Raw genomic sequence first — 25,989 nt, forward strand, 5'->3', positions numbered from 1 at the left:
GGAACATATTCCTCAAAACTTGAGTCGTTATGGCTACTTGTTTGAGAATTAGTTCGTTTTGATGCTCGCAAAATGGCATGCCGTAAAAGGAGATTCTAAAAGCAGTATTGAGGCTAGGTATGAATCAAAGTAAGTTTTTCACAAGTTACAAGAAGGGATTTTCCTCCTATCTTTGGAAGGATATGGTGTTGTTGATGTACAAGGCCTCTTGAAGAGTTAGATACTGTGAAAATGCATGGTCGTGCTCAGATTGTTTAAGGATTAAGCATCTATAAAAGTTTAATAATAAAACTCAGTAATTCGAGAAACAATTCTGGACCTAATAAGGATGGCTTGGATCTTACCTTATGTTTAGTAAGTAACAATAAGAGACAAAGGAATTGGAATGCACGCTTGTCTAAAGGACAAGTGGGAGACTGAAGGAAATGTGTCCATCACACGAGGTGCATTGGTCCAATACTGAGGTTTAGATTAATTAGGTAATAATTAATTCATTAAGATCAAGTGATCGGAACAGCTAGCTGGAGCATTTCTTTCGATCGGTGAATTCTAAGCCTTATTAGGTTCACAACTTATCTTGACTGAACCTACACAGTTTCACCAATGGCACATAATGGATCGTCGAATTAAATGAGTCGAAAATTATTTTAATAGATAATCGGAATTTTAGATCGGAAAAACAATATTCGATAAGTCGTTGGATCAGAATCATATATCGTATCGCGTATTTTGTGGGCTTGGCCGCACGAATCTTCGTATCATAAGACATTGGATTTTCGCGTACTAAGAACGAATATTGGCCGTAGGCCATATTATATCGAGTCACACGCAACAACGCTGCCAGCCCCACGAGCAAAATACTTGCGCGCAAAGCCATGGGCGTACAGCGCTGCTACGCGCAACAACGTGTTAGTGTGCATGGGCTTCCCGCCTGTGCCTTGGGTGTGCGGTAGAGAAAAGCAACAACAACGCGCCTATTTTTGGGCTGTGTGTGTGGCCCGCCACAAGGCTAAAGCCTTGGCCGGTTTTTCCCTTGCTTGGATATTAAGGTTTTAGGATTAAAACTTAGGTTTGTTATTCATAACAGTAACCTAATTTTCAATTGGCCTCCAAGCATGAAAAACCCTAATTTGTGGTTTGCCTCCATAGTGAGAAAAACCAAAAATGATCTAAAATCTCCCTAGCCACAATACCTTGAGAATGTTCTAAGCTAACGGAATCAAGGCGGATCTGAACGTGCTGGTGGACTATTGTATAGGAACTACACATGGAGTTCTCATTTGTGCTTGTGAGGCAATTGGGAGTACACGCATTGAATGTATGTATTGCTTAATCTATGCTTTTACATGGATCCTGGCTTCGGGATTGTTTCCTCTTTGTTCATTAGATTAACTGTAAATCCCAACAAGACCGACCTTAGGTTGAGAACTATGCATGTCGCATTCATGTCCATGTTAATGTGACAACGTGCTTATTTGTGCATATTGTAAAGGGGTCTTTGCACGCGTGAATGACTAACCTTCGAGTTCTAGCTTTGCCAAAAACCTTAGCCTCCCAAATTAGGAAAACCAAACCTTCTAGGAGCATCATCAAACCTCATGCGTAAATCGCATATTTATGGTCATGATTTAGGACCACCACTCCATTCAATTCTAAAAACCCCTAAACACGTCTCACGCAAAAGAGACTAACCTCTTATCATATCCAAGCAAGGCGTTATAATGCCAAAATTATGAGTAAAAAAACCCTTGACCAATTCTAAATTCAAGAGCCCATTCCATGGCGTCGTAATGCCGTAATTTCAAGTCCGAATTTCCAAGTCAAAACCTTTATGTCCAATTTTCGTACCTTCAATTTAAAAAATTAAATTCCAAAGCTCTCAATACAATTCCTAGTCAATACCTCCCTATACAAAATTCAAACTTCAAAGTCGAAATACCAAACTCAAAATCTATGCTTCAAATCTCGAATTCAAAAATGGTTGTCATCCATCAAACAGAAGTCCAAGCTACGAGTCCAAATCTTTGCCTACCCCATCGAGTCATGACCCTCAAATACAATCTCGGAAATTCCAAAATGGGTTGAAGATCCCCAAAAATAGTACATACTCAAAGTCCTAAATTTGGGTTGAAAATCCCCTAAAATAATCAAACCCCAATACAAGTCCTAAAAAAGCTTCCACGGGTTGAAAATCCCCAAAATACTACAATTCCACATTCTAAGTCGGGTTGAAATTCCCTAGAAATAATACAAATTCCAAATTCCAATTAATGTCGGGGTGAAATTCCCTAGACTTAATACAAATTCCAAATTCTATGTCGGGTTGGAATCCCCTTGAAATAGTCCCAGTTCAAATTTTCAAATATCAATCAGGATGAAACTCCCTTGAAATAATTCTAGTTCAAATCTTCAAATGTCCACGGGTTGAAATTCCCCTTAAAATATTCAATTCTAAGACCGGGTTCAAGTTCCCCTAAAATAGTACTAGTTTAAGTCTTCAAAATTCACAACAAAGCTCCTCCAAAAATATCTCCAACGGGATGCAAATCCCGATACAAATAGAAATCCAAAAGGGTCGAAATCCCCAAAAATAGCTACAGATACAAAACCAAAATTCTCGGGTTTAACAGAGTGATGCTTAGAATCAGTCTAGGTCTCATTCCATTTGCATACATATCATCATGTCATGTGTCAGGCATGTCCAAGTCCTAAAGTCATTTTATGTGTTTAATAGGACTCAAGAAACTCTTCGGATTCGCTACTTCAAGATCCAGTTAAAAAGAATGTCTTCATTGGTTCCTGCTGAAAAATGCCGAGGCTCGTTTGAAAGATCTCGAAGAAAATTTGGAGGTTCTCTTTGATCCTTTTGAAAACTGAGGGGCTCCTTTTGATCCTATGATTTTTTTGTGGCAAACGAAGTTCCAACATATGGTTTACTAATGGGCTTTCCTCAGAATGACATTTGTGGGATATGGACAAGTGATGACGAAGATATTTACTACAATCCTCCTATTGGGGATATCCCTGAAGACGATGAATGTCAAGAAATTGTGGGTATCGTGGCAGTAGAGCTGAAAACAGTGTTCAGGTTATGACCCGGTCAGGCAGAATTCACGAACCAACCAATAGGGTTGTCCCGACAACTAATGTACCATCCCTCGTTGAAGAAAACCCACTTATCAAGCACTTGAAACAGACTAAAGATGAAGTGAATATTTGGAAACTCATAGGAGCATCGCAATGCCCAGATTAATGCTCTTACCAAGTTGAACATCACCCCAGAAACCACTGCCAATGATCTAGTTGTCCTCCTTGCAATGCCTGAAAAAGGGATCACATTCATTGATGAAGACCTCCCACTTGAAAGGGCGGGTCATCACAACACACTCTATCTGGAAGTTTAATACAAAGATAGGATCATTCTCATGACATTGGTCGTTAATGGATCAACCATCAATGTGTGTCCTCTCCGCACTACTTAAAATTTGGGGCTTACTCAGAGTGATTTTCTACTTCATCTCAAGGTGTCCTTGCATATGATAATACTCGTTGCGAGGCCATGGGGACCATCACTATGCTATTGCGAACATGCCCCATTGAGTGCAAAGTGAGCTGCCAAGTGCTCAACATCAAAGCTTGCTTCAATCTCCTTCTCGGGCGACCTTGGATTCATGATCTGAAAGTTGTGCCTACGTCGCTCCATGAGAAGGTCAGAATGGAAGTCCAGGGAAACATCACTACCCTAAATGCATCCCATCCAAGAACTAAGATAGATGACAATGCTCTGATCCTCATTGAGCATGATGACAATGATGAAGACCTCTAGGGATTCATTGCCAAAGCAGGGGCCATTGAAGTTGAACCTATTATAAACCAAGTGGCAAAGTAAACATGTTAAAATGTAGCTACTTCTTGGGCACCACTCTGCTATGGGCAACCAAGTCATCTTTCAAGACCACAGGACATACAGGTTGTTTTGGTTTGGGGTATAAGCCAACAAACTAAGAATAAAAGCAACATGCAGCCAAACTAAGGGCTCGTTGAACAGGCAGTGATCAATTAAAATACACCCCTACAAGCTTACTCTCAATGGCCAGTTCGTGAAAGAAGGAGAAGATTATCTATACATTGACTTCCCCGAGCCATTTTATGACACTTCCAAAGGAGTGATCTATCGAGGATTCGAAATCTATCAAGATTGTTACTTCCACAAATAAACCTCTCCCATACAAAAGGAGGCAATCCCAAAATATCTCGATTCTCGATGTAATACCCCGTATTTTTATTATTTTTTAAATATAATTTTAATATATTTATGATTTAATAAAGCATTTTAAAAGTATTTATATGATTTAATAAGTCTTATAAATAATAAAGGGTAATTTAATATTATTTTAATTAAATGTATTTCAAAGGAAAAATGAAAAGGTTTTATTGATTTCCATAAACGGAATTTGCTTTAAATAAAAAAAATGGAGAATCATGGATTAGGAAACATGGCAATTTAGGTAATCTTTGGTTTCCAAAACCCTAATTGAGGCCCAAGTAAGGGGTTAGTATGGAAAAATTAAACCCTAAAGTTCAATTTGCCTCTTCCCTCATATCTCTTCCCTTATATCTCTCCTCTCAAATTCTCTCTCTCCCTCACCCCTTTGTTGTGAGGACCAAGAAGGAGGAAAACAGCCGAGCCAGCCGCCCACCTCCCTCCACCTCCTCTGAACGCCGCCCAGCCAGCAGCCTAGCGCCGCGCCGATCGCCCAACCGCCCTCGTTCAGCCGTGCGTGTGCGGGTGTGTGTCGTGCACTCCCCTTCTCTCTTTTTCGATATTGGTTGCTTTATTAAAAAAATCAAGCTTTGATTAATTAAGTTAAATTTCAATTTAGTATTGTTAATTAAATTAATTAAAGTTAGGGTTTTTATGCATGAATTTTCAGGTTAGGTATACAATTAGTTCATGCATGTTTTAAACCCTAGAGTGTGGGTTTTTAATATTATTATTGCATTGCCTAGGGTTTTGACCATGGTGATTAATTAGCAATAATTGATGTTTTAATAGGGTTCTAATGACTTTTAAAGAATTAAAAAGTTGCTGGAAATTTAATTAAGGATGAATTATTAGTTTATTATTTATTTTAGGTGGAAGCTTTGATTGATTAAGTTATAGAACAAAGTGGCACATTTGAAAACATACACAAGGTATGTATATTTGTAGATTATGCTTGTGTATGTAGTATCATGCATAGAGTTTATTTAAGTCATTTATTATCATGTCATATGTGAATATCGTGATTAATTGACTCAAGGAAATAAGTATGATTCATATTTTATAATGTATTCGTTAGTAGAGCATGTTTGTCATTATTTAATTATGCAAGCATGTAGTATGAATTGTGCAAGAGTCTCATTCATGCTAGAATCAAGAGAGGTTATTATTTGCATGTGAGTTTATTGTCCATGTGAATCAAGGAGAAGCATTATTTGCATGTGAGTCATAGTACCCATGTAAATTCAAGTATAGCATTTATGAATGTGTGTCTTGGTACCCATGCTAAGCAAGCAAGTTTAATATCACATGTGTGTCCTTATACCCTTGTGATCCGACACGATACCATTAGAGGGCCAGGGCTTAGCTACGTAGTAGGTGACTGTCTGGTAGTAGTAAACGAAGCATTCAATTAATGTATAACCACTAAAAGCTCTTGGATCGTATACCTTAAGTGGACATACGAGGGAGGTTCATATGGTGTAGCCCTTTGATTTTCGTCGTGGTACAGAACGTTGTTCCATATTTATATTTTAATGCGCTGGAATTCTGCCACAGACATAGTTGGTCTAATGGGTAGCTCCCTTGACGGTGATCCCTTTTGTGGACAAAGTAGTAAGAAACCAGGTTTTTTGCTTATACCAAGTATTCGGAATTTAATATTCCATCAAGAAGGAAAGAAGTTATCAAGTAGTAGTCAAGAGTAAAAGTCAAGAGTAAAGTCAAGTAGAGTCAAAAGTAAAAGTCAAGAGTATTGTTATTCATTCAATTATGCATTGCATGTTAGAATGTCAAGTAGTAGTTGTTAGCGATCATTACAGTTGTCAAGTGAAGCACGTTTAATTGCATTTCTATTTCATATATGTACTCAGCTTTGCTGATTCCTGTTTTCTTGTTTGTCTTGATCATGGCCTTTGCCTTGATGACCCTGTGATGATCCATACTTTATATTTTTAATTATGGTGAGCAGTTCTTACAGGTGTTAAGTGGAGAAGCATTTCATTATCATTCATTTCGGGTTGATGTGAGTGAATCATTATTCTTCGAACGCTTTTAAAGTATTTCTTTTAAGTATTGGTTTCAATGATGAATTTTAAATATTTAAAGGCTTTGAGGATTTTAATTAACGTTTTGGTGGGCCTTTAATGGTTCTAAGTTGTTTAAACTATAAGACTTTAGAAAGCATGATTAGTAGTAGTAGTAGTAGTTAAGTTTCCGCTGCAAAATTCTGATAATAGCCTTAACCATTTTCATGGTGACGGTAATGCCTTGGTAAATCCTTTTATTTATTAAAGAAAATAGTTTGAAAAACAAGGAATTATTAGGGTGTTACAAAGTGGTATTGGAGAGCTGATACGAGTTTAAAAACTCGTTGTATAAACAAGGATAGTTGATTAACAAGCTAGACCTTTAACTCGTTGATCGTGAATGCAAGACAAGACCTATTGACTCACAATCAATTCTTTGAATAGGAAACGCGTCCAACACAAAGAAAAAGGCTGAATTATAAACTATAATTCGAAATGTAACAAACAAGTGTTTTAATCATCCAGTTGGTTGTTTATTCCAATCAAGAAGCTGACTATAAATAGCAAAAAAACCAACAGCTACAAGAGCTTTAAACGGCTAATTAAGAGCCATTTAAGAGCCTTTAAAACTGGCAGTTACAAGCTCTAAAGCCTCCTAATTCAGTCACTAAATTGGAGGTTACAAAGGCTTAAAACTCTCCTTACAAACAGCAATAATCAAAGCTAAGTAATGACTGAATTTTAATTGGGGATTTAAACAAATATCCCTTTATTAAACCGACTTTAACCAAAGCAATTAAAAATAATAAGTGCGTACAATCTGTTTAAACAAGCGGACCAATGTGATTAAACGGACCAGTTTGATTAACGTACCACCTTGATAATAAGGACCATATAACGAGCTCACTCAATCCAAGTCACCATGCACACAAAATGAGCCATTGAACCCAAATCAGTTTTGGTTCCAATTGCTAGCATAAGACTATCACTTTCATCCATAACCGTATCATCCCCTCCCCCTTTAAAAGGAATTGACCTCAATTCAGCAAGGCCATCATCATCAAGATAAGGTGAAAGATCACCTACATTGAAAGTAGCATGGACACCATAGTCTCCCGGAAGCTCAATCTTGTAAGCATTATCATTCACACGTGCAACCACCTTGTAAGGACCTTCAGCCCTAGGCATAAGCTTGTTCTTGCGTTTGCTTGGAAAACGCTCTTTCCTTAAATGAACCCAAACCAAATCACCTTCTTCAAACAACCTCGGTTTGCGATTCTTATTTGATTTTTGTTTATAAGAGGCATTAATAGCTTCAATTCGCTCACGAACTTGTTGGTGCAGTTTCATCATAGACTTTAACTTAGCATCGGCATCCTTGTGAACCAACTCATCTTTTGGTAATGGAATTAAATCCAAGGGCAAGTATGGATTAATCCCATATACTACCTCAAATGGAGAATGACCAGTAGCATAAGTAGGAGACCGATTATAAGCAAATTTAGCGTGAGCAAGCTTGACATCCCAATCCTTTTGCGTTTTACTTACCAACCCTCTCAACAGCGTTCCCAAGGTTCGATTTGTCACCTCTGTTTGCCCATCAGTTTGAGGGTGATGTGAAGTGCTAAACAACAACTTGGTTCCCACCTTTCTCCACAATGTATTCCAAAAGTAACTCAAGAACTTGGAATCTCGATCAGAAACAATAGTCTTTGGAATTCCATGCAAACGAACAATCTCCTTATAATACAAATCAGCCACATTACAAGCATCATCCGTTTTGTGACAAGCAACGAAGTGAGCCATTTTTGAAAATCTATCCACCACGACCATAATAGCATCCTTACCTCTTTGAGTACGAGGCAAAGCCACTATAAAATCCATGGATACATCTTCCCAAGGGCGAACTGGAACCGGCAAAGGTGAGTATAAACCGGGTTTGAAAGAACTCTTGGCCATATGACAAGTCACACATTTATTCACAATGTTCGTTACATCACCTAACATTTTAGGCTAAAAGAAATGTTCTCTCAAGATTTCCAAGGTCTTGGCTATGCCAAAGTGACCAGCCAATCCTCCACCATGAGCCTCACGCACTAGTAACTCACGAATTGAATGCTTAGGAATACAAAGGCGATTACCTTTGAAAAGAAACCCATCTTGCAACATGTACTCCCCATAAGCACCGACTGCACATTTCTCGAATGCAACTCCAAAATCACCATCATCATGATAATAATCTTTTAAGGTCTCAAACCCCAACAAACGAACATCAAGTGTAGCAAGCAAAGTGTACCTTCGTGATAATGCATCAGCCACCACATTGCTTTTACCATCTTTGTATTTCGAAGAAAAATGAAAGGATTGCAAGAACTCAACCCATTTAGCATGCCTTGGGCTCAATTTTTGTTGCCCATTAATATACTTCAAAGATTAATGATCAGAATGCAAAACAAAGTGGCTAGAACGCAAATAGTGACTCCAATGATCCAAAGCTCTAACAATGGCATAGAACTCTTTATCATAAGTGCAATAATTCAAACGAGCACCCCCTAACTTTTCCGAAAAATAAGCTATGGGACGCTTACCTTGGATCAAAACAGCACCTATCCCCACTCCACTAGCATCACACTCGACCTCAAAAGGTTGAGAGAAATCTGGCAGCGCCAAAATAGGAGCAGCACACAAACGCTCTTTAATCACATCAAACGCCTTTTGAGCGTCCTCTCCCCATACAAAAGCACCTTTCTTCAAGCAACTAGTGATAGGACTAGTAATAGTACTGAAATGACGAATGAAACGTCTATAAAATGAAGGAAGACCATGAAATGAACGCACCTCACTTATAGTTTTAGGATTAGGCCACGATTTGATAGCCTCGATCTTGGACTGATCCACGGACACTCCATCTTTCGAAACCACATAGCCCAAGAATACAACATTGTCAACAAGGAATGAACACTTCTCTAGCTTCCCATAGAGTCTCTGAGCTCTAAGTGTTTCAAAAACATCCCTCAAATGAATCAGATGCTCCTCTTCGTTCCTACTATACACCAAGATGTCATCAAGATATACCACAACGAATTTGCCCAAAAATGATTTAAGCACTTCGTTCATTAGCCTCATAAACGTACTAGGAGCATTAGTGAGACCAAATGGCATGACGGCCCACTCATACAAACCATGTTTTGTCTTGAAAGCCGTTTTCCACTCATCTTCTTCACGCATCCGAATCTGATGATAACCACTTCGCAAATCAATTTTTGAGAACAACTTCGAAACATGGAGCTCATCTAACATACATCAAGTCTCGGAATTGGAAAACGATACTTGATGGTAATGTTATTCACAGCCCTACTATCAACACACATTCGCCATGTTCCATCTTTCTTAGGCACAAGCAACACCGGAACAGCACATGGACTCAAGCTTTCTCTAACATAGCCTCGATTCACAAGTTCATCAATTTGCTTTTGTAATTCCTTTGTTTCCTCCGGATTGCAACGATAGGCAGCCTTATTAGGCAAAGAAGTTCCTGGAATAAGATCAATTTGATGTTCAATACCACGAATAGGGGGCAAACCTGGTGGTAATTCATCCGGAAATACATCCTTGAACTCAAACAGCAATTCGGCAATGGGACTGCCTTCTTTCCAATTTCGACCTTCAATTGGACTCTCCTTAGCCACGAGCAAATACACCAACTCTCCATGATCAAGAGCTTGCTCAATTTCTCGTTCACTAGCCAACATGGTGAGATTCGGCTTTTTCTTTTGTTTCACACTCATGGATCGAACCGCTTGAGATGACATAGGCTTTAGCACAATTTTCTTGCCTTTGTCTCTCAATTCATACTCATTTCTTCTCCCTTTATGAATCACGTCCCTATCAAACTGCCAAGGACGACCCAACAAAATATGACAAGCATCCATAGGAATAACATCACAAAGAACTTCATCCACATACGAACCCATAGTCAAACCAACCCTTACTTGCTTCAACACTTTTACACTATTACCATCATCAAGCCAATGGAGTGCGTATGGCCTAGGATGGGCAGTAGTGATAAGCCTAATTTTGACACCATTTCACTAGAAGCAGCATTGGTACAACTCCCCCCATCAACAATTACACTACACCACTTATCTTTCACTAGACATTTAGTATGAAACAACTGATCTCGTTGGTCTAGATCAGTAGGTGAAATTTGAGTTTGTAGCGCTCTAAGAACCAGATTTGTGTCATAAATTGGAGCCTCATACCCTTCCTCTTCCTCCTCATCACCACTCTCATCAAACACAAATACGTCCCCCAACCTCTTTTCCTCTTCCAACAACTCCTCACGACATTCAACAGCTTCTCTCAAGGTCACTACTCGTTTATTTGGACACGCATTTTGATAATACCCAAACCCTTGACACTTAAAACAACACACCTTGGACAGACTTGTTTCTTTGGTTGGGTTAGATAGTTTAGGGGCAGCCGTAGAATTACTTGAACCTACGGTACTAGGTGATGTGTTTGGTTTCAAGCTAGGTTCGGATTTAGCCCAAGACTTGTCTTTACCATCCATACTAGACCCTCCCCCATATTTTTCCTTCCCTTGATTTTCCAATTTTAAACAAAGTCCACAAAGAGTGTCAAAATCAGAATATGGATAAAGGTCTACGGTATTGGCAATATTATAATTTAGACCCCTTAAAAATCTGGACAGTTTTTGTTCCTCAATTTCCTCAATTTCTCCCATTAAGGACAACTTTTCAAACTCATCAATATATTCAGCCACACTCATTTTTCCTTGCCTCAATTCGGCAATTTTACGATAAGTTGTTATTCTATGAGTTGTTGGCACATACCTTTTACGTAGCTTACGTTTCAAAGACTCCCAAGAGGTAATTTTCTCCTTCCCTTCACGTATTCTCTTGGATTTCAGTCCCTCGAACCACAATGAAGCCCCTCGTCCTAGCTTCAATATGGCATATTTGCAACGCTTCTCATCATCAATGTCCTTGAAATCGAACATTCTCTCTATTTTCCGCTCCCACTCCAAATAGGCTTCCGGATCTGTTCCACCAACAAATTCAGGAAGTTCGGTGACTTTGAATTCATCCATAGCCCGTAGATCACGCCTAGGAGGCCTACGATACCCCCCATCTCTAACGTTCTTCAAGGCTTCTTGGAGATGTTGTAGAAAGTCAGGATCATCAAAATCCATCTCTAACTAATGATCATCTTTTTTTTTTTTTTTTGGGCGGATCACACGAATAGCAGCTCTGATACCACTAATGATACGAGTTTAAAAACTCGTTGTATAAACAAGGATAGTTGATTAACAAGCTAGACCTTTAACTCGTTGATCGTGAATGCAAGACAAGACTATTGACTCACAATCAGTTCTTTGAATAGGAAACGCGTCCAACACAAAGAAAAAGGCTGAATTATAAACTATAATTCGAAATGTAACAAACAAGTGTTTTAATCATCCAGTTGGTTGTTTATTCCAATCAAGAAGCTGACTATAAATAGCAAAAAACCAACTTTAAACGGCTAATTAAGAGCCATTTAAGAGCCTTTAAAACTGGCAGTTACAAGCTCTAAAGCCTCCTAATCCAGTCACTAAATTGGAGGTTACAAAGGCTTAAAACTCTCCTTACAAACAGCAATAATCAAAGCTAAGTAATGACTGAATTTAAATTGGGGATTTAAACAAATATCCCTTTATTAAACCGACTTTAACCAAAGCAATTAAAAATAATAAGTGCGTACAATCTGTTTAAACAAGCGGACCAATGTGATTAAATGACCAGTTTGATTAACGTACCACCTTGATAATAAGGACCATATAACGAGCTCACTCAATCCAAGTCACCATGCACACAAAATGAGCCATTGAACCCAAATCAGTTTTGGTTCCAATTGCTAGCATAAGACTATCACTTTCATCCATAACCGTATCAAGAGCATAGCTCTAAGTTGTATTATTTTGTAGTAAGCTATACTACAAAGTGCGACAATAGAGTGCAAGTTAAGAAGCTGCTTTGTAGTAAGTAATACTTCAAAGTGGTGTCTGGGAACAATAGGATAAAGTTTTATTTTTGATAATACCACTAAAGTTAAAAGTGAAAAATAGGTACCTAACTTATCGTAGAGGTGTTTTACCTAATCTTTTGAAAAAGTAGAGTTTCAAATATTTTAAGAATATTTTACGTGAGTAAGGATTTTAATTAGTTATTTATTAATTATTTAACTAATTCAAGTCTAAAAGTTAGAATTTAATTTCCGAAAATAAATTTCGAATTTGAATTCGATTTTCGGATTTTATTATTATTATTTTTAAGTTAAATTTCCAAAATTAATTAAATATTTTCGGAAATTTCATTTAATCATTCGATTTTTTTTTTCCAAATTTATTTCGGAAATTTCTAATTTTTAATTTTCGAATTTAAAGATTAAATTTCGAATTTAATTTAATTATTAATTATTAATTATTTTCAAAATAAAATAAAATAAAGATTATTTTCGAAATAAAATTTTAAACTTGAGTTTTGTTTTGAATTTCATTTTGAGAGAAGAATGGTAGAATAAAATGGGCATATAGAATAGGATTCTATGTGCATTAGTGGCTACTTAATTCTAGCATAAGGAGTTAATTGTTTTATGTGCATGTATTGAATGATTTAGTGCTGCATTTACTTGTGGATATGAGAATTGTTTGATTCCACAAAACTTATTGTTTTGTTGAACTTTGATTATGGTTTGGTTGGAATTCGTTAGTAAGACTTTTAAGTTGTTTATTTCAGGAATAAGATGTTGCTTTCCAAGTTCACCAACCTAGGTTCTCTTGAGAAGTTCAATGATGAGGCCCCTCATCTATATGTGAAGAGGATTGTGTTTGGTTGCGAGGAATTTGCTAAGATGCAAGAGGAATCCATTCTAGTGAGAGAGGATAACATATCATCCACTATTGTCCATTGTTTGCCTAACAAAATGACATACCTAGAGCTAAATGAGAGGTTTAAAGACATGCATTTCGATGATGGAACCCCAAATTTGGCTAAGTATGGGACTAGAGATGGTAGGTGGAGATACAATCCAGAGATCATGACCACCATCATTGAGGTAGCAGAAAGTGGCTTCAAGGATGGTAGGAGCATTTGGAGTCATGCTTGGGATGCAGTTCTACAGGAGCCTATGGGAGTTGGTATGCATAATGACGTAGAGGGAGATGATATAGCTGTAGATAATGAGGATGATGTGGTTGAGGTAGACAATCCTAACCTAGTGGCCCGCGAGCGTACCATCGAGATTTCTAGTGATTCAGATGTTGAGCCTGAAGGTGATGGTGAGGTGGCAAGCGAGCCTCATCAAGACGAAGACATGGAAAAAGATTCAGATCCGGGGGAAGAGTTTGATGATCCTGAAGATATAGACTTCACTCCGCAAGCTTACAAAGAAAGGAAGGATAGGCAAGATGCCACACGTATTTGAAGTTGTAATAATTAGTAATTTCTTCTATGTTTTCAATAATAAGTAGCAAAGCTACAATTGTTTAGAATTAAAGCAATAAAAGTTTGAGTTATTCCTTTCATTCTTTTAAGGATGTAATACACCTTTATGGAGTTAGCAATACAAAGTAAAGTATTCTTTTTCCATTTTCAGAGTTCCATAATAATCCAAGTTCTAAGTAAGTGATTGAATTTATAACGGAAATGAGGGGATTTATTCTTTTATTATTTGCATACTCAATGTGAATTGTGGTTCAATCTAATTGCCACAAAATAGTAAGTGATTGAATTTATAACGGAAATGAGGGACAATCTAGACCCTTATGACCAATATAGTTCAAAATATTATGCCTTATGTGTATTATATGGCTATGTGAGTTTGTTTGAGAATAGTGTGTCCATTCAAACCCAAAACCTAATAGTGAGTATTTTATTTTCTCTTCAAAAGAGGGATGGCAGGAAATCAAGCCATAGAAGAGGTGTTAAGGCAACTGGCCTCAGTAACCCTACAGTTAGCCCAAGCTAGGGGCAACCCTGTAGCGATCCAGCTGGGGAAATGTTTAAGAAGATATCTCAAATCAAATCACCATTGTACCAAGGAGAGTCCAATCCCACCATTCTAGAGAATTGGCTTAGGGAATTCGAGAAGTTGTTTAGTGCAGTGAGTTTTCCAAAAGAGTTTAAGGCGAACAATGTTGTGTTTTACCTAAGGGATGAAGTTGGCCATTGGTGGCCGCATAATGAAGATAGAGCTAGAACTTTCCCAGGTTTTTGGATGGAATTCATTTAAGAAGTCACTTAGGGACAAGTTTTACCCTTCGTTCCTTGAGAAGCTGAAAGCTCAGGAGTTTATTGAATTAAGGATGGGGAGTATGTCTATTAGTGAATATTACTCTAAGTTTATTAAGTTGTCCAGGTTTGCACCTGAAATAGTAGCCACAGGGGAGCTAAAAGCATACCGTTTTGAACGTGGGTTGACCACGGATTTACAGTTGGGATTGTCTGGAGAGACCTTCATATCTCTAGATAATATCTATTGTAGGGTATCCCATTTGTATTTCCTGCAAGTGAGAAAAGATGAGGAAGGGAAGTATGTTGGAGACAAGAGAAAGGATGGTAGTGGCCATGGAAACGGAGGGAACCAACAGAATCAAGGTGGTTTCAAGAAGCGTAAGGGCTTGAGAGAAAAGTCTCCCAACCTTGTTTTGAATTAAGTGATGAAAGAAGTAAGCCAGGTGTTATCCAAGATAGATAATTGGATGAGGATCCCATCTATTCAACTAAAAAAGTTAGGTTTTCTCATACCCATACACCTAATACCAATGCATGCCTAGAGGAATCCATTTAATTGGTTGAGTCGTTGCAAGGTAAGGATTGATAGTGAGAAGCAAAAGGTTTTTTTGTGAAGTCCCTTAGGAAAAGTGATTTCGTATCGTCATTTTGAGAAGCCACAAGGTGTTGGCATTATTTCTGCTAGAAGCTAGTGTCGTTAATAAAAAAAATAGGGTTTTTCATTGTATCTATGTAGTGTGAGAGACCTAGCAAATGAGGAGTAGTTAAGGCCAGAGGACATCCAAGTGGTGAATGAGTTCCTGGATGTATTTCCAGAAGAGATTCCGGGTATGCCACCCAATAGACCAATTAACTTTACAATTGATCTAGTACCGGGAACAACACCAATATCGAAAGCGCCTTATCGTATGGCACCTGTAGAAATGAGTGAGTTGAAGACTCAACTAGAGGATTTGCTTGAGAAAGGATACATCAGACCTAGTGCATCGCCATGGGGAGAACCAAATCTGTTTGTCAAGAAAAAGGATGAAAGTATGCGGTTATGCATAGACTATAGGGAGCTAAACAAGGTTAGGATCAAGAATAGATACCCTTTGCCTAGAATTGATTTGTTTGACTAGTTGAAGGGAGCAAGTATCTTTTCGAAGATTGATTTGAGGTCCGGGTATCATCAACTGAGAATTGCAGATAAGGACATCCCAAAGACAGCGTTTAGGACTCGATATGGTCATTACGAGTTCACAGTTATGCCTTTTGGTTTGACTAACGCACCAGCGATATTTATGGACTTGATGAATTGAGTTTTCCACGCGCTTTTGGACAAGTTCATTGTGGTTTTCATCGATGATATTCTTGTGTATTCGAAGGGTGAAGAAGAGCATGTAGGACACTTTAGGTCAGTGTTGGCTACATTAAGAGAAAATGAGTTGTATGCTAAGTTCTCTAAGTAAGAATTTTGGTTGGAGAAAGTCGCATTGTTAAGACATTTCATGTCTAAGAAAGGAGTTGAGGTTGATCCAACAAAGATCAAAGCAGTTAGTGAATGACCTACACCCAAGAGTGTAACGAACATTCGGAGTTTCTTAGGTTTAGCAGGCTATTATAGAAGGTTTGTAAAGGATTTCTCAAGGATAGATAAGCCTATGATTTCATTGATGAAGAAGGAGTCTAAGTTTATTTGGAATGACAAGTGTGAGGAGGCATTTCAGAATCTGAAAATCAGTTTAACCTCTGCACCAGTGTTGACCTTAACAAATGGAAGTGATTGTTATGATGTGTATAGTGATGCTTCAAAGAATGGATTGGGTTGTGTTTTGATGCAAAATGGGAAGGTGATTGCGTATGCGTCTCGTCAGTTGAAACCATATGAAGCCAATTACCCCACACACAATCTAGAGTTAGCAGCAATAGTCTTTGCATTGAAGATTGCGAGGCTTTACTTGTATGGTGTGAAGTGTAAGATCTACACGGATCACAAGAGTTTGAAGTATATATGTACACAAAAGGACTTGAATATGCGCCAAACGAGGTGGCTAGAGTGGATAAAGGACTACGATTTAGACGTCCAATACCATGAAGGAAAAGCAAGTGTAGTTGCGGATGATCTAAGTAGAAAATCAAGTCATGGAGTGAACTCTTTGGTAGTACCAGACGAGATGTGTAAGGACATGGAAAGGTTAAGCCTAGAGCTTGTAGAAGGTGAAGTTTTGGAGAATATGTTGAGCATTCTGAGTATTCAACTAACAATATTTGATGAGATCAAGGAGAACCAAGTAGGCCATTTAGTTGGATCGAATCAAAGAGAAAATTTTGCAAGGACAAGAACTTGAATTCAAGATCCACAAGGATGGTAGATTGAGGTATAAAGGAAGGTGGTGTGTACCACAGAAGTGTGAAGAACTGAAGCAAAAGCTTATAGAGGAAGGGCACAATACACCCTATTCAGTTTACCCAGGTGGTGACAAGTTGTATAAGGACCTTAAGAAGGTGTATTGGTGGCAAAGAATAAAGAATAAAGTCACTGAATTCGTTTTACGGTGTTTGACTTGCCAATAAGTCAACATAGAGCATAGAAGGCCTCAAGGAAAAGTCCAACCACTAGTGATTCCAACTTGGAAATGGGATTGTATTTCTATGAATTTTGTCACGTGTTTGCTGCGATCAAGAGAAGGAAATAATACCATATGGATAATATTAGTAAGGCTAACCAAGTCAACAGTGTTTATCCCTATGAAGGAGACTTGGAAAATGGAACAGTTGGCTAAAGCTTGCATCAAGTATGTTGTGAGACTTCATGGAGTGCCAAAGGATATTGTTTCAGATAGAGATTCTAGATTTCTTTCGAAATTCTGGAAAAGTGTTCTAACTTTGGTACTACATTGAAGATGAGTACAACATTTCATCCAGCGACAGATGGACAAACATAAAGGACTATTCAGACACTCGAATATATGCTTCGAGCTTGTGTCATTGATTTCCAAGGAAGTTGGGAAGAAATCTTGGATTTGGTAGAGTTCTCATACAACAACAATTATCATGCCGGTATTGGAATGGCACCATTTAAGGCATTGTATAGAAGGAAATGTAGAAGTCCACTATGTTGGAGTGACATTAGTGAGACAATCGTATTAGGTCCTCAAACGATAGAAGATACGATGAACCAAGTAAGGGATATTTAAGCGAAGATTCAAGCTGCCCAAGATATTCAAAAGAGCGCTTAGCCCAAAGTACGTAGGACCCTATGAGATTATCAAGCAAGTGGGGAAGGTCGCTTACTAGTTATCATTTCCAATGGACCTTCACAGAGTTCATATTGTGTTCTACATCTCGTATTTGAGAAAGTATATACCAGATAAGTCTCATGTGTAGCAACCAGAAACACTTGAGTTAGATTCTAGCTTGACATATGAGGAAAGGCCAGTCAAGATTCTAGATAGCAAACACGCACAAAGGATGTCAAAATAGTTAAAGTTTTGTGGTCTAACCAAGAATCTGAGGAAGAAACATGGGAAGTAGAAGAGGAAATGAGAAAGAAATACCTATAATATCTTCCGAGGTTAGTTGAGTTACGGGGTCGTAACTCGTGTCTTTTAAGGGGGGTAAAGTGCGTTAGATTTCACGCTTTTACCTTATTTTTGCCCATTTTAGACCCTTTTGTTGCAAATTTGCACTAGAAGTTTGTTTCTTGCACAGTAAGTGTCTACGAAATAGTAGTAGAAGAAGTAAAGTAGCCAAAAGGTTTTGGCAAAGTAGAAATCCAGCAACTGAAATAGAATTAAAGCATAGTAGTTTTCAAAGAAAAGATCATAATTTTTCAAAGAAACATAAAGTTTTCAAGAAAGAAGAATAGTAGCATTTCAAGTTTTCAAGGAAAAGTTGTTTTTCAAGGCCAAGTTTCGGGGCGAAACTTCTTTTAAGGAGGGTAGACGATAATACCCCGTATTTTATTATTTTATAAGTATAATTTTAATATATTTATGATTTAATAAATCATTTTAAAATTATTTATATGATTTAATAAGTCATATAAATAACAAAGGATAATTTAATTCATTTAATATTATTTTAAATAAATGTATATCAAAGGAAAAAGGAAAAGATTTTATTGATTTCCATAAACGGAATTTGCTTTAAATAAAAAGATGGATAATCATGGATTAGGAAACATGGAAATTTAAGTCATTTAATATCATGTTATATGTTAATGTGGTTATTATTTGAGTCAACGAAATAAGTGTTGTGGGATCTTTTACGGTGATGACGTGTCACGCGTTCCTCGGAGGTATCAAGTATGAGCTTGCACGAACCTCTGGCAACCTGGAAAACAAGAATATTCCCGCAGGAATATTCCCTCCGATGCTTAAGTAAGTATAAGCTAGAGAGAGAAGTAATTTGTAGAGAGAAGGCAAAGCAAAGATAGTTTTAGGTTAGTGGGAATGAATTGAATGCCCTTTTACCTAGGGATCTGCACTATTTATAGTGCTAGGGTTTCTTGGGAATTGGTCCCTCATAGCTGCATGATTGGATGTTTTGCAAGATCGGGACACGTGTCCTGCTATATTGGGGACTTGTTTCAGACCTGGTGGGCCTCTTAAGCATTTGGGCTTCTTAGAGAATAGCGGCACATGCTCTTCCTGAGCAAATGGGTCTCATGACCTACTGATGAGTCTTGGTCCTGCGTGTGTATGCGAGTTTATGAGACAATTCGTGGTATACCTGTTGATGGGCCTTTGGGCCTTCTTTCTGGGCTTTTATGGTACAGCCAGGTGGCGCTCTTTAGGCCACATCATTTTCCCCTCAAGGAGGGTACCCCTCGCCCATGTGGGGTAGGCTGCTTGACCAGATGGAGTGCCACGTGTGGTTGCTTTCCAGAGCTTAATTTCCCCTTTAAAACCTTCATAAATCTCTCATTTTCCTTTTGTTATTTCAAAGTGATTTTGTAGAGAGAGAAAGTGAATTCTTTGTCAAAGATTTGTTTGTGCTTGCATTGGGTGTTCTTGGATTCTTCGTTCAGTGTTTTTGGAGCTTGGACGATTTTGCCTAGGCTTTCCATCAGTTTGATCATTCCTTGGTAAGTTTTTTATCAACCTCTTGTTTCTGCATGTTTATGGATTTTCCTTTCTTGATGTTATGTTTTCTTAGGGAGGCGTCCTGTTAGTTGCGACGCTCTTTTTCTCTCTTTTTGCTAAAGTCAGACGTCATGTTCCCTATGCAGGACGACATGGCTCGAATTAGGCAAACAGCCAATGTGGGTGCATGGGCAGCGCCGCGAGAGAGGGACAACAGGGTTCCTTTTTCGAGCCCGTCCCAGGGAAATAGGGGTGGAGTCAGCTCCTCCCATCATTCAGGAGACGGGGCGGTAAGGGCGGCACGTTCTTCAAGGAGAAGAAAAAGCGTGGCTTGCCGTCCTCGCGTTCCGCGTGAGGATTTTGAGGATGACTCCTCTAGTTCTTTTGACGAGGAGTTCGCAAAAAACCTTCCTCCTATGATTCGGGGCAAAGAAGATGTCGATTTGCTTCCTTCTGACATCTTTCCCAGCATGAAATGGCTGAGGTATCTGAGGGTGCAGGGACGTGACTTCGAGCGCTTCTTACTCCTGCCTAGAGGATTTAGTTTTAGGTGCCCTCGTCCCCGTAATTCTGTAGACCAACTCTCTCTGGGTGAGGTTGTTGTCTACACGGCTGCTTTTAGATTGGGTCTTAGGTTTCCCTTGCATCCTTTTGTGATGGACGTCATGGAGGGATATTATATTGGCCTAGCTCAGCTGACCCCTAACTCTTGGGCAAACGTCTTTGGGTTTATTGCCAAGTGTGCTTTGAGCGGCGTCACTCCTTCTTTTCCTGCTTTCATCAGGCTTGTAGATATTGCCCCTTCATCTCGTTCTCCCCAGGGGTGGTTTACCCTCTATAGCCGTCGGGGATATAAGACGGTAGTGGGTAAGACCTCTAGCTGTGCTTGGTGGAGGAAGAAGTGGTCTGTTATCCTAATGGAGGACCTTTGCCTTTCAGGGCGTCTTCTCGGTGGAACTACCGTCCTCGCTATTTGTCTAGGGGTGACGCCTACCCTCGCCTTTTGTCAAGGGATTGGAGGCTCATAAAGCCCTTATTTCAGGCCGAAATGTATCGGCTGTCTTCGAAGAGTCATGCATGGGTGCCCAATGCTTGGCTTCCCCATGTGGGTCAATTTACCAACATGGTTTTCCTCGTGGCCGTCGGCCTCTGTCCCTATATGAGTAGAGGTAGTTTCTCATAGACTTTTACCAAAGCCTTGCTCTCTTTTCTTTTACTAACTCTCTCGGTTTTGTGTAGATTATGCCATGGATCATTTATCCCCCGAAGACAAGGGTTTGGTGGACGTACCTACTTGGTTATCCCAGGTGTACACTGATGACATTCTCAAGGCCGTGGAGGTCAAGAAGAAGGACTCTTCCAAAAAGTCCGACGAGGGTGCCTCTGGTGATGTTGCCAAGGTATGCTCTTGTTTACTTTTTGTATGCTTCTGCATTCTTCTAAGGTCTAGGCTTGGTTGCTTACTTGTTGCATTTTTCAGGAGCCCGCTTCGTCAGCTTCGAAGAAGCGTCTTGCGTCTTCGACGGTGGCTCCTAAGCCTAAACGACCCTTTTTCAAGAAGCTGGGCACTACTGACGCTGCAACGAAGCTGTCGGTAGTGAAACCGTCCGCTCCTCTGGCTGGGGAAGAAGTTCCCCCTTCTCAGGCGGCCACCCTTCTTCCTGACCGTCAAGAAGCCTCTCCCCAGGTGGGCACTGAAGGAGATTCCGCGGCCAAAGCGGTCGTTGACGAGGTAGTGGCCGACCAGGCTGATGCTGCTGGTGCTACTACGTCGTCAAGAGAGGGTAAGGGCAAGGAGGCCGAAAATCCTTCTGCTGGCGATGCACCCATGCCTCCTCCAGCTCCATCGAGTGGTTAGTATCTTTGCACCTTTAGGTTGTCATGAAAACTTGGTAATGTGGTATGGTATTTGATATTTTGACATTGATTCACTTGATATGTTCAAACGGATGCGGCGTGCTGAAGTGGCGAACATCCCCCCATCAGGCGGTTTCAGCTTAGAGGAAAAGGATAAGATCCTTTTCGGACGTCTATGCTGCCATTCCTGAGGAATATGTGAGCTCGCTTCCCAGGATTGACCTGGGGTACTTTGAGTCTATTCAGTCCCCCGTACTTGATGTAAGATAGACTTTATCTGTATATGTATATATATATATATATATATATATATATATATATATATACTAAATCTATTTTGGTCACGGCAGCTCTTCATCCGTTGTGCCGAGAGTAGGCACTACCGCTTTGATATGCATAAAGAGATGCTCAAGCATAAGGCCCAGATTGAGAATCATGTGACGTATGCTGAGAGGAAAGCCAGGTTGATCAATGTGGGCGCGGACAAGAAGATTAAGTCCGAGACGGACGCTCTGAGGAAGGCTGAGGAGGACGCCCAGAACTATGAGAAGAAGTTGCTGGAGCATGAGGAGAGGTTGGCCGCGCTGAGAAAGGAGTATTCCTCGGTCTCGGCGCGGGTGACCAATTTCTCCTCCAAAGTGGACGCTTTGGAGAAGAAGCTCAAGGCTACCCAGGACGAGATTGAGGCCGTGCGCGGAGAGGCCGCTAGCTCTTTCAAGCTTGGCGAAGAATCCCTTTTGGAGAATGCTCGGCGGGCGTGGGATCAGTCTATGGATGGGAAAGACTTCTCCTGGTTTAAGCGTCGTATCTCCTACCAGATGGCTGTCTCAACGGCTAGACGTCTTGGTCTGGATCCCCCTGAGTTTTTTAGCGAGGGGGAAGACGAGGACGTGGAGGAGGAAGAAGTGAATTCCCCCGAAGGCCAAGAAGTTTAGGACAGGAGTTCCACCGCCCCTCATCCATAGATTGTCTTTGTTTAATTAGTTTGTATGGCACCGTGGGCGCTTGTAATAACTTTGGTGCCTTTTGGCATTTATTTGTTTTGGGTTTGTTTGCTCCTTGTGCGCATGTATGAATATTTTGTGCCTCCTGTGCACTTGTTTTTTTATTCCATTTCAGTTTATTACTGATTTCTTAGGAACTCTCTTTTTGGTCCATTGATGGACGGTTACCCCAGTGTTTTAGGTGATCAGCCTAATTTGAGGCGCTAATCTAGGCCACTTCTCAGGCCGTCAACCGATTAGTGTTTTTTGAGACGCCTTCCAAGGTGAAGGTGTCATATTGAGTGTCTGCTCTTGTTGAGTCTTACTTTTGCGTTTTTTACGTCTTTGTTAGTACATGCCACTTTTCGGGCCGTCATTTATTTGGTCAATAGTGACGTCAGCGCTTAGGGCTCGTTTAATGTGGAGTTCTCCACTCCTTAGCGTCTTGAGGGGCTTTGTTGAGCCATGTGTTTGTCAGATAAGAAAACATTCATTATTTTACTGAGTAGCAAAACTAAATTCATCGCTTTGTAGGCGGGCATTTACAGGCCGTTTTGTGGGCTCTAGTACGATTGTTAGGCCGTTTTGTAGGCTCAAGTTACATAAGTTATCCTAATGACATCCTATTTTTAGCCACTTTTTTCTATCTTGATTGGTTCTGTTTTGGCTGGTTTACTCTCATTGGTGGCAGGCAGTTCTTCCTCATGTTTTCTCTTGCTTCTGGCTTCGGCCTGATCTTTCTTCCATGCTGACGGGTTGAGGGTTGTGAGATAACAGTCTCTTGCTTGCTGTTGGTCTCCATGTATAGTCCCTATTGCCCCATCATCACATACAAACTTCAAAAGCATAAGATGGGTGACGACTACTGCTTTAATCTTGTTCAGGGTGGGTCGTCCCAAGATGACATTGTATGCTGTCAAGTCCTTGACAATTAAGAAGTTCACTTCCATCTTCCGTCCATCTTTTCTATCCCCAATCCGAACCGGCAAGGTGATGACGCATACGGGGTGTATAATGCTTCCTCCAAAACCAATGATGGGATAGTGTATGTTCTCTATGGTTTTGGGGTCATGTGCTAGGCGGTTGAGGCATTCCTCGCTCATTATGTCAGACGAGCTCCCAGTGTCTATTAGGATGCGCTTCACCCTCATATTGGAGATTTTGAATTCGACCACAAGAGGATCGTCATGCGGAGTGGCTACTCGTCCACCATCCGACTCACATATCTCGATCCGTGGAAATGGGTCCACAGGTGACTTCCCTGACAGCATTACCTGCCCTAGGCGGCGAGCATAGTCTTTCTGCCCCCTCATGGTGGGTCCTCCAGCAGCTGGTCCCCTAGATATGACGGCTACAAACCCCCCTTCGATGTGGTTTCCCTCTGTAGGTGAGACAGGTGACTTGTTCTTTTTGTACTGGTATTTTCCAGAGCCGTGAGAATTTCTCTGTAAGTAGTTCTTGAGGTGTCCTTTGGAGGCTAGGCCGTCTAGAGCTCTCTTCAAGCTTCTACAGTTCTTGGTGTCATGCCCTATATCTTCATGGAACTGACAATACAACTTAGGGTCTCGACTCTCAGCAGGAGACTTCATGGGAAAAGGTCGTTCAAGGTCAAACCTGGTTCTGACGCCTTTCAGTATCGTAAGGAGATCCGTGTTATACTCGAAATATTCTCTTTCTTGTGGAAGCTCTCTCTTGTGTACAGGAGAATTGGTATCATGCTCTTTCGAGAGAGCCCAAGTACCATTTACTCGTGGGGCTTTACGGTCTATTTTGTCTTTCTTCCCTGAGGAATCTGTTGCTTCTCCAGTCCTTCCATCCTTTGACGCACTGCATATTTCTGTTGCATGGATAAATGCGGCCTCGTCCAAAACTTCGGCCATAGTCCGCACACTTTTCATGACTAGGTCAAACTTGAAGGATCCTTTCTTCAATCCCTTGATAAAATTATCGAAGGAGACACCGTCGGGTAAGTCTGGGATCTGTCCGGCCTCTAGGTTGAAACGTTTCACATATATTCTTAGTGATTCATCTTTTCCCTGTTGAATTCGTCCCAAGTGCATACTTTTTTTCCTTTCTTCCTTGTGTGCCATGAACCTGGTGGAGAACAGGGTTTGCAGTTCGTTGAAAGACGCAATTGACCCTGGGGGCAGTCGCTCAAACCATTTAGACGCTACCCCTTTAAGAGTGGCAGGAAAATATTTGCACCAAGTGGCTTCATTGGTTCCTTGAACATACATATGATGACGGTATGCAACTAGGTGCATATCTAGATCGGTGGTACGGTCATAGGCTTCAATGGTAGGAGTTTTCACCTTGGGTTCTTTCGGGGCGTTCATGATATCCTCGGAGAAAGGAGTACTCATGTGCCTTAGCGTCAGATTATTAAACCCTTGCTGAATGTGGTAAGTTGGTTCACGACGGCTGGAGAGCAGGCGGGGACGCAGGCTTACCCTGTTGGGTGTCATCTGGTTTTGTCCTCAAGCAGAGGGGTAAAATGGCGGATCTTCCATCACAGGGGTGGACCCTGTGTCTGATAGTTTAGATTCAGCTTCATAGTATTCTTGACGCCTCGAGGCGGGCCGTAAGATGGCCGGTGGGTTTCCCCTAGATGGTGGTCGCATGACTTGGTCCCTTCGAGGCAGAGAAGTTGGGAGGCCGCGGTCAATCTCTGAGCGCTCAGGCACAGGGCTGATTCTACGGCTAGCCTGTGGACGGGAACTTTCTCCAGCTCTCCATACATTGGATCTAAGTGGCATTTTGTTTATCCGATTGACGTCTAGTCTGAGGGGCCTCTGTGGAGCCGTCCTCTCAGTGCTGTAGATTAGCATGTTCTTCCGAAATTCATCCTGCAATGTGGTGCTCGTCTGCTGTCGAAAGGTTTGATTCATTTGCTGTTGGAATCCTGCTAAGATCTCGCGCAGCGACCCCACTGAGACTGGCAAGTCCAAATTCTCATCCAGCACGGCATCTCGGACGCTGGTGCTTAGGAGGCCAATCGGCGGAGATGCTTCCAGAATTGGTTCTTCCTCCACGACCACCTCAGCTTCTTGCAACCGACGTGGTGTGCTTCCTGCATTTGCGATTCGATTAGCTTCTTCTATATGACGTTGACTCCTTTCGCGAGGCCGTCTCTCTTCTTCCTCACCAGTATGCTCTCTGTCAGAGTGTGGTTCGACCATAATACGATACCTCCCCACAGACGGTGCCAAATGTTGTGGGATCTTTTACGGTGATGACGTGTCACGCGTTCCTCGGAGGTATCAAGTATGAGCTGGCACGAACCTCTGGCAACCTGCAAAACAAGAATATTCCCGCAGGAATATTCCCTCCGATGCTTAAGTAAGTATAAGCTAAAGAGAGAAGTAATTTGTAGAGAGAAGGCAGAGCCAAGATAGTTTTAGGTTGGTGGGAATGAATTGAATGCCCTTTTACCTAGGGATCTGCACTATTTATAGTGCTAGGGTTTCTTGGGAATTGGTCCCTTATAGCTGC

The 25,989-nt window shown here is 40.5% G+C and overlaps 1 protein-coding gene across 1 annotated transcript; it reads right to left on the reverse strand.

Annotated features, from left to right (window-relative positions):
- Positions 1 to 23,140: 23,140 nt before the first annotated feature.
- Positions 23,141 to 24,860, reverse strand: LOC110785669 (uncharacterized). The gene is made up of 2 exons (XM_021990151.2): positions 23,403 to 24,860; positions 23,141 to 23,308 (listed from the first exon to the last, which is right to left on the reverse strand). The coding sequence occupies exons 1-2, from the start codon at positions 24,858 to 24,860 to the stop codon at positions 23,141 to 23,143; spliced, it is 1,626 nt and encodes a 541-aa protein (XP_021845843.2).
- Positions 24,861 to 25,989: the final 1,129 nt, after the last annotated feature.

The sequence above is a fragment of the Spinacia oleracea genome, chromosome 3 (genome assembly GCF_020520425.1).
Source record: "Spinacia oleracea cultivar Varoflay chromosome 3, BTI_SOV_V1, whole genome shotgun sequence".
Classification (NCBI taxonomy): domain Eukaryota; kingdom Viridiplantae; phylum Streptophyta; class Magnoliopsida; order Caryophyllales; family Amaranthaceae; genus Spinacia; species Spinacia oleracea.

Coding starts and splice junctions, on each gene's coding strand:
- LOC110785669 (XM_021990151.2), bottom strand. CDS start 24,860: ATGAGTACTCCTTTCTCCGAGGATATCATGAACGCCCCGAAAGAACCC. Junction 23,309..23,402: donor AGGACTTGACAGCATACAAT/GTCATCTTGGGA, acceptor ATGGGGCAATAG/GGACTATACATGGAGACCAA.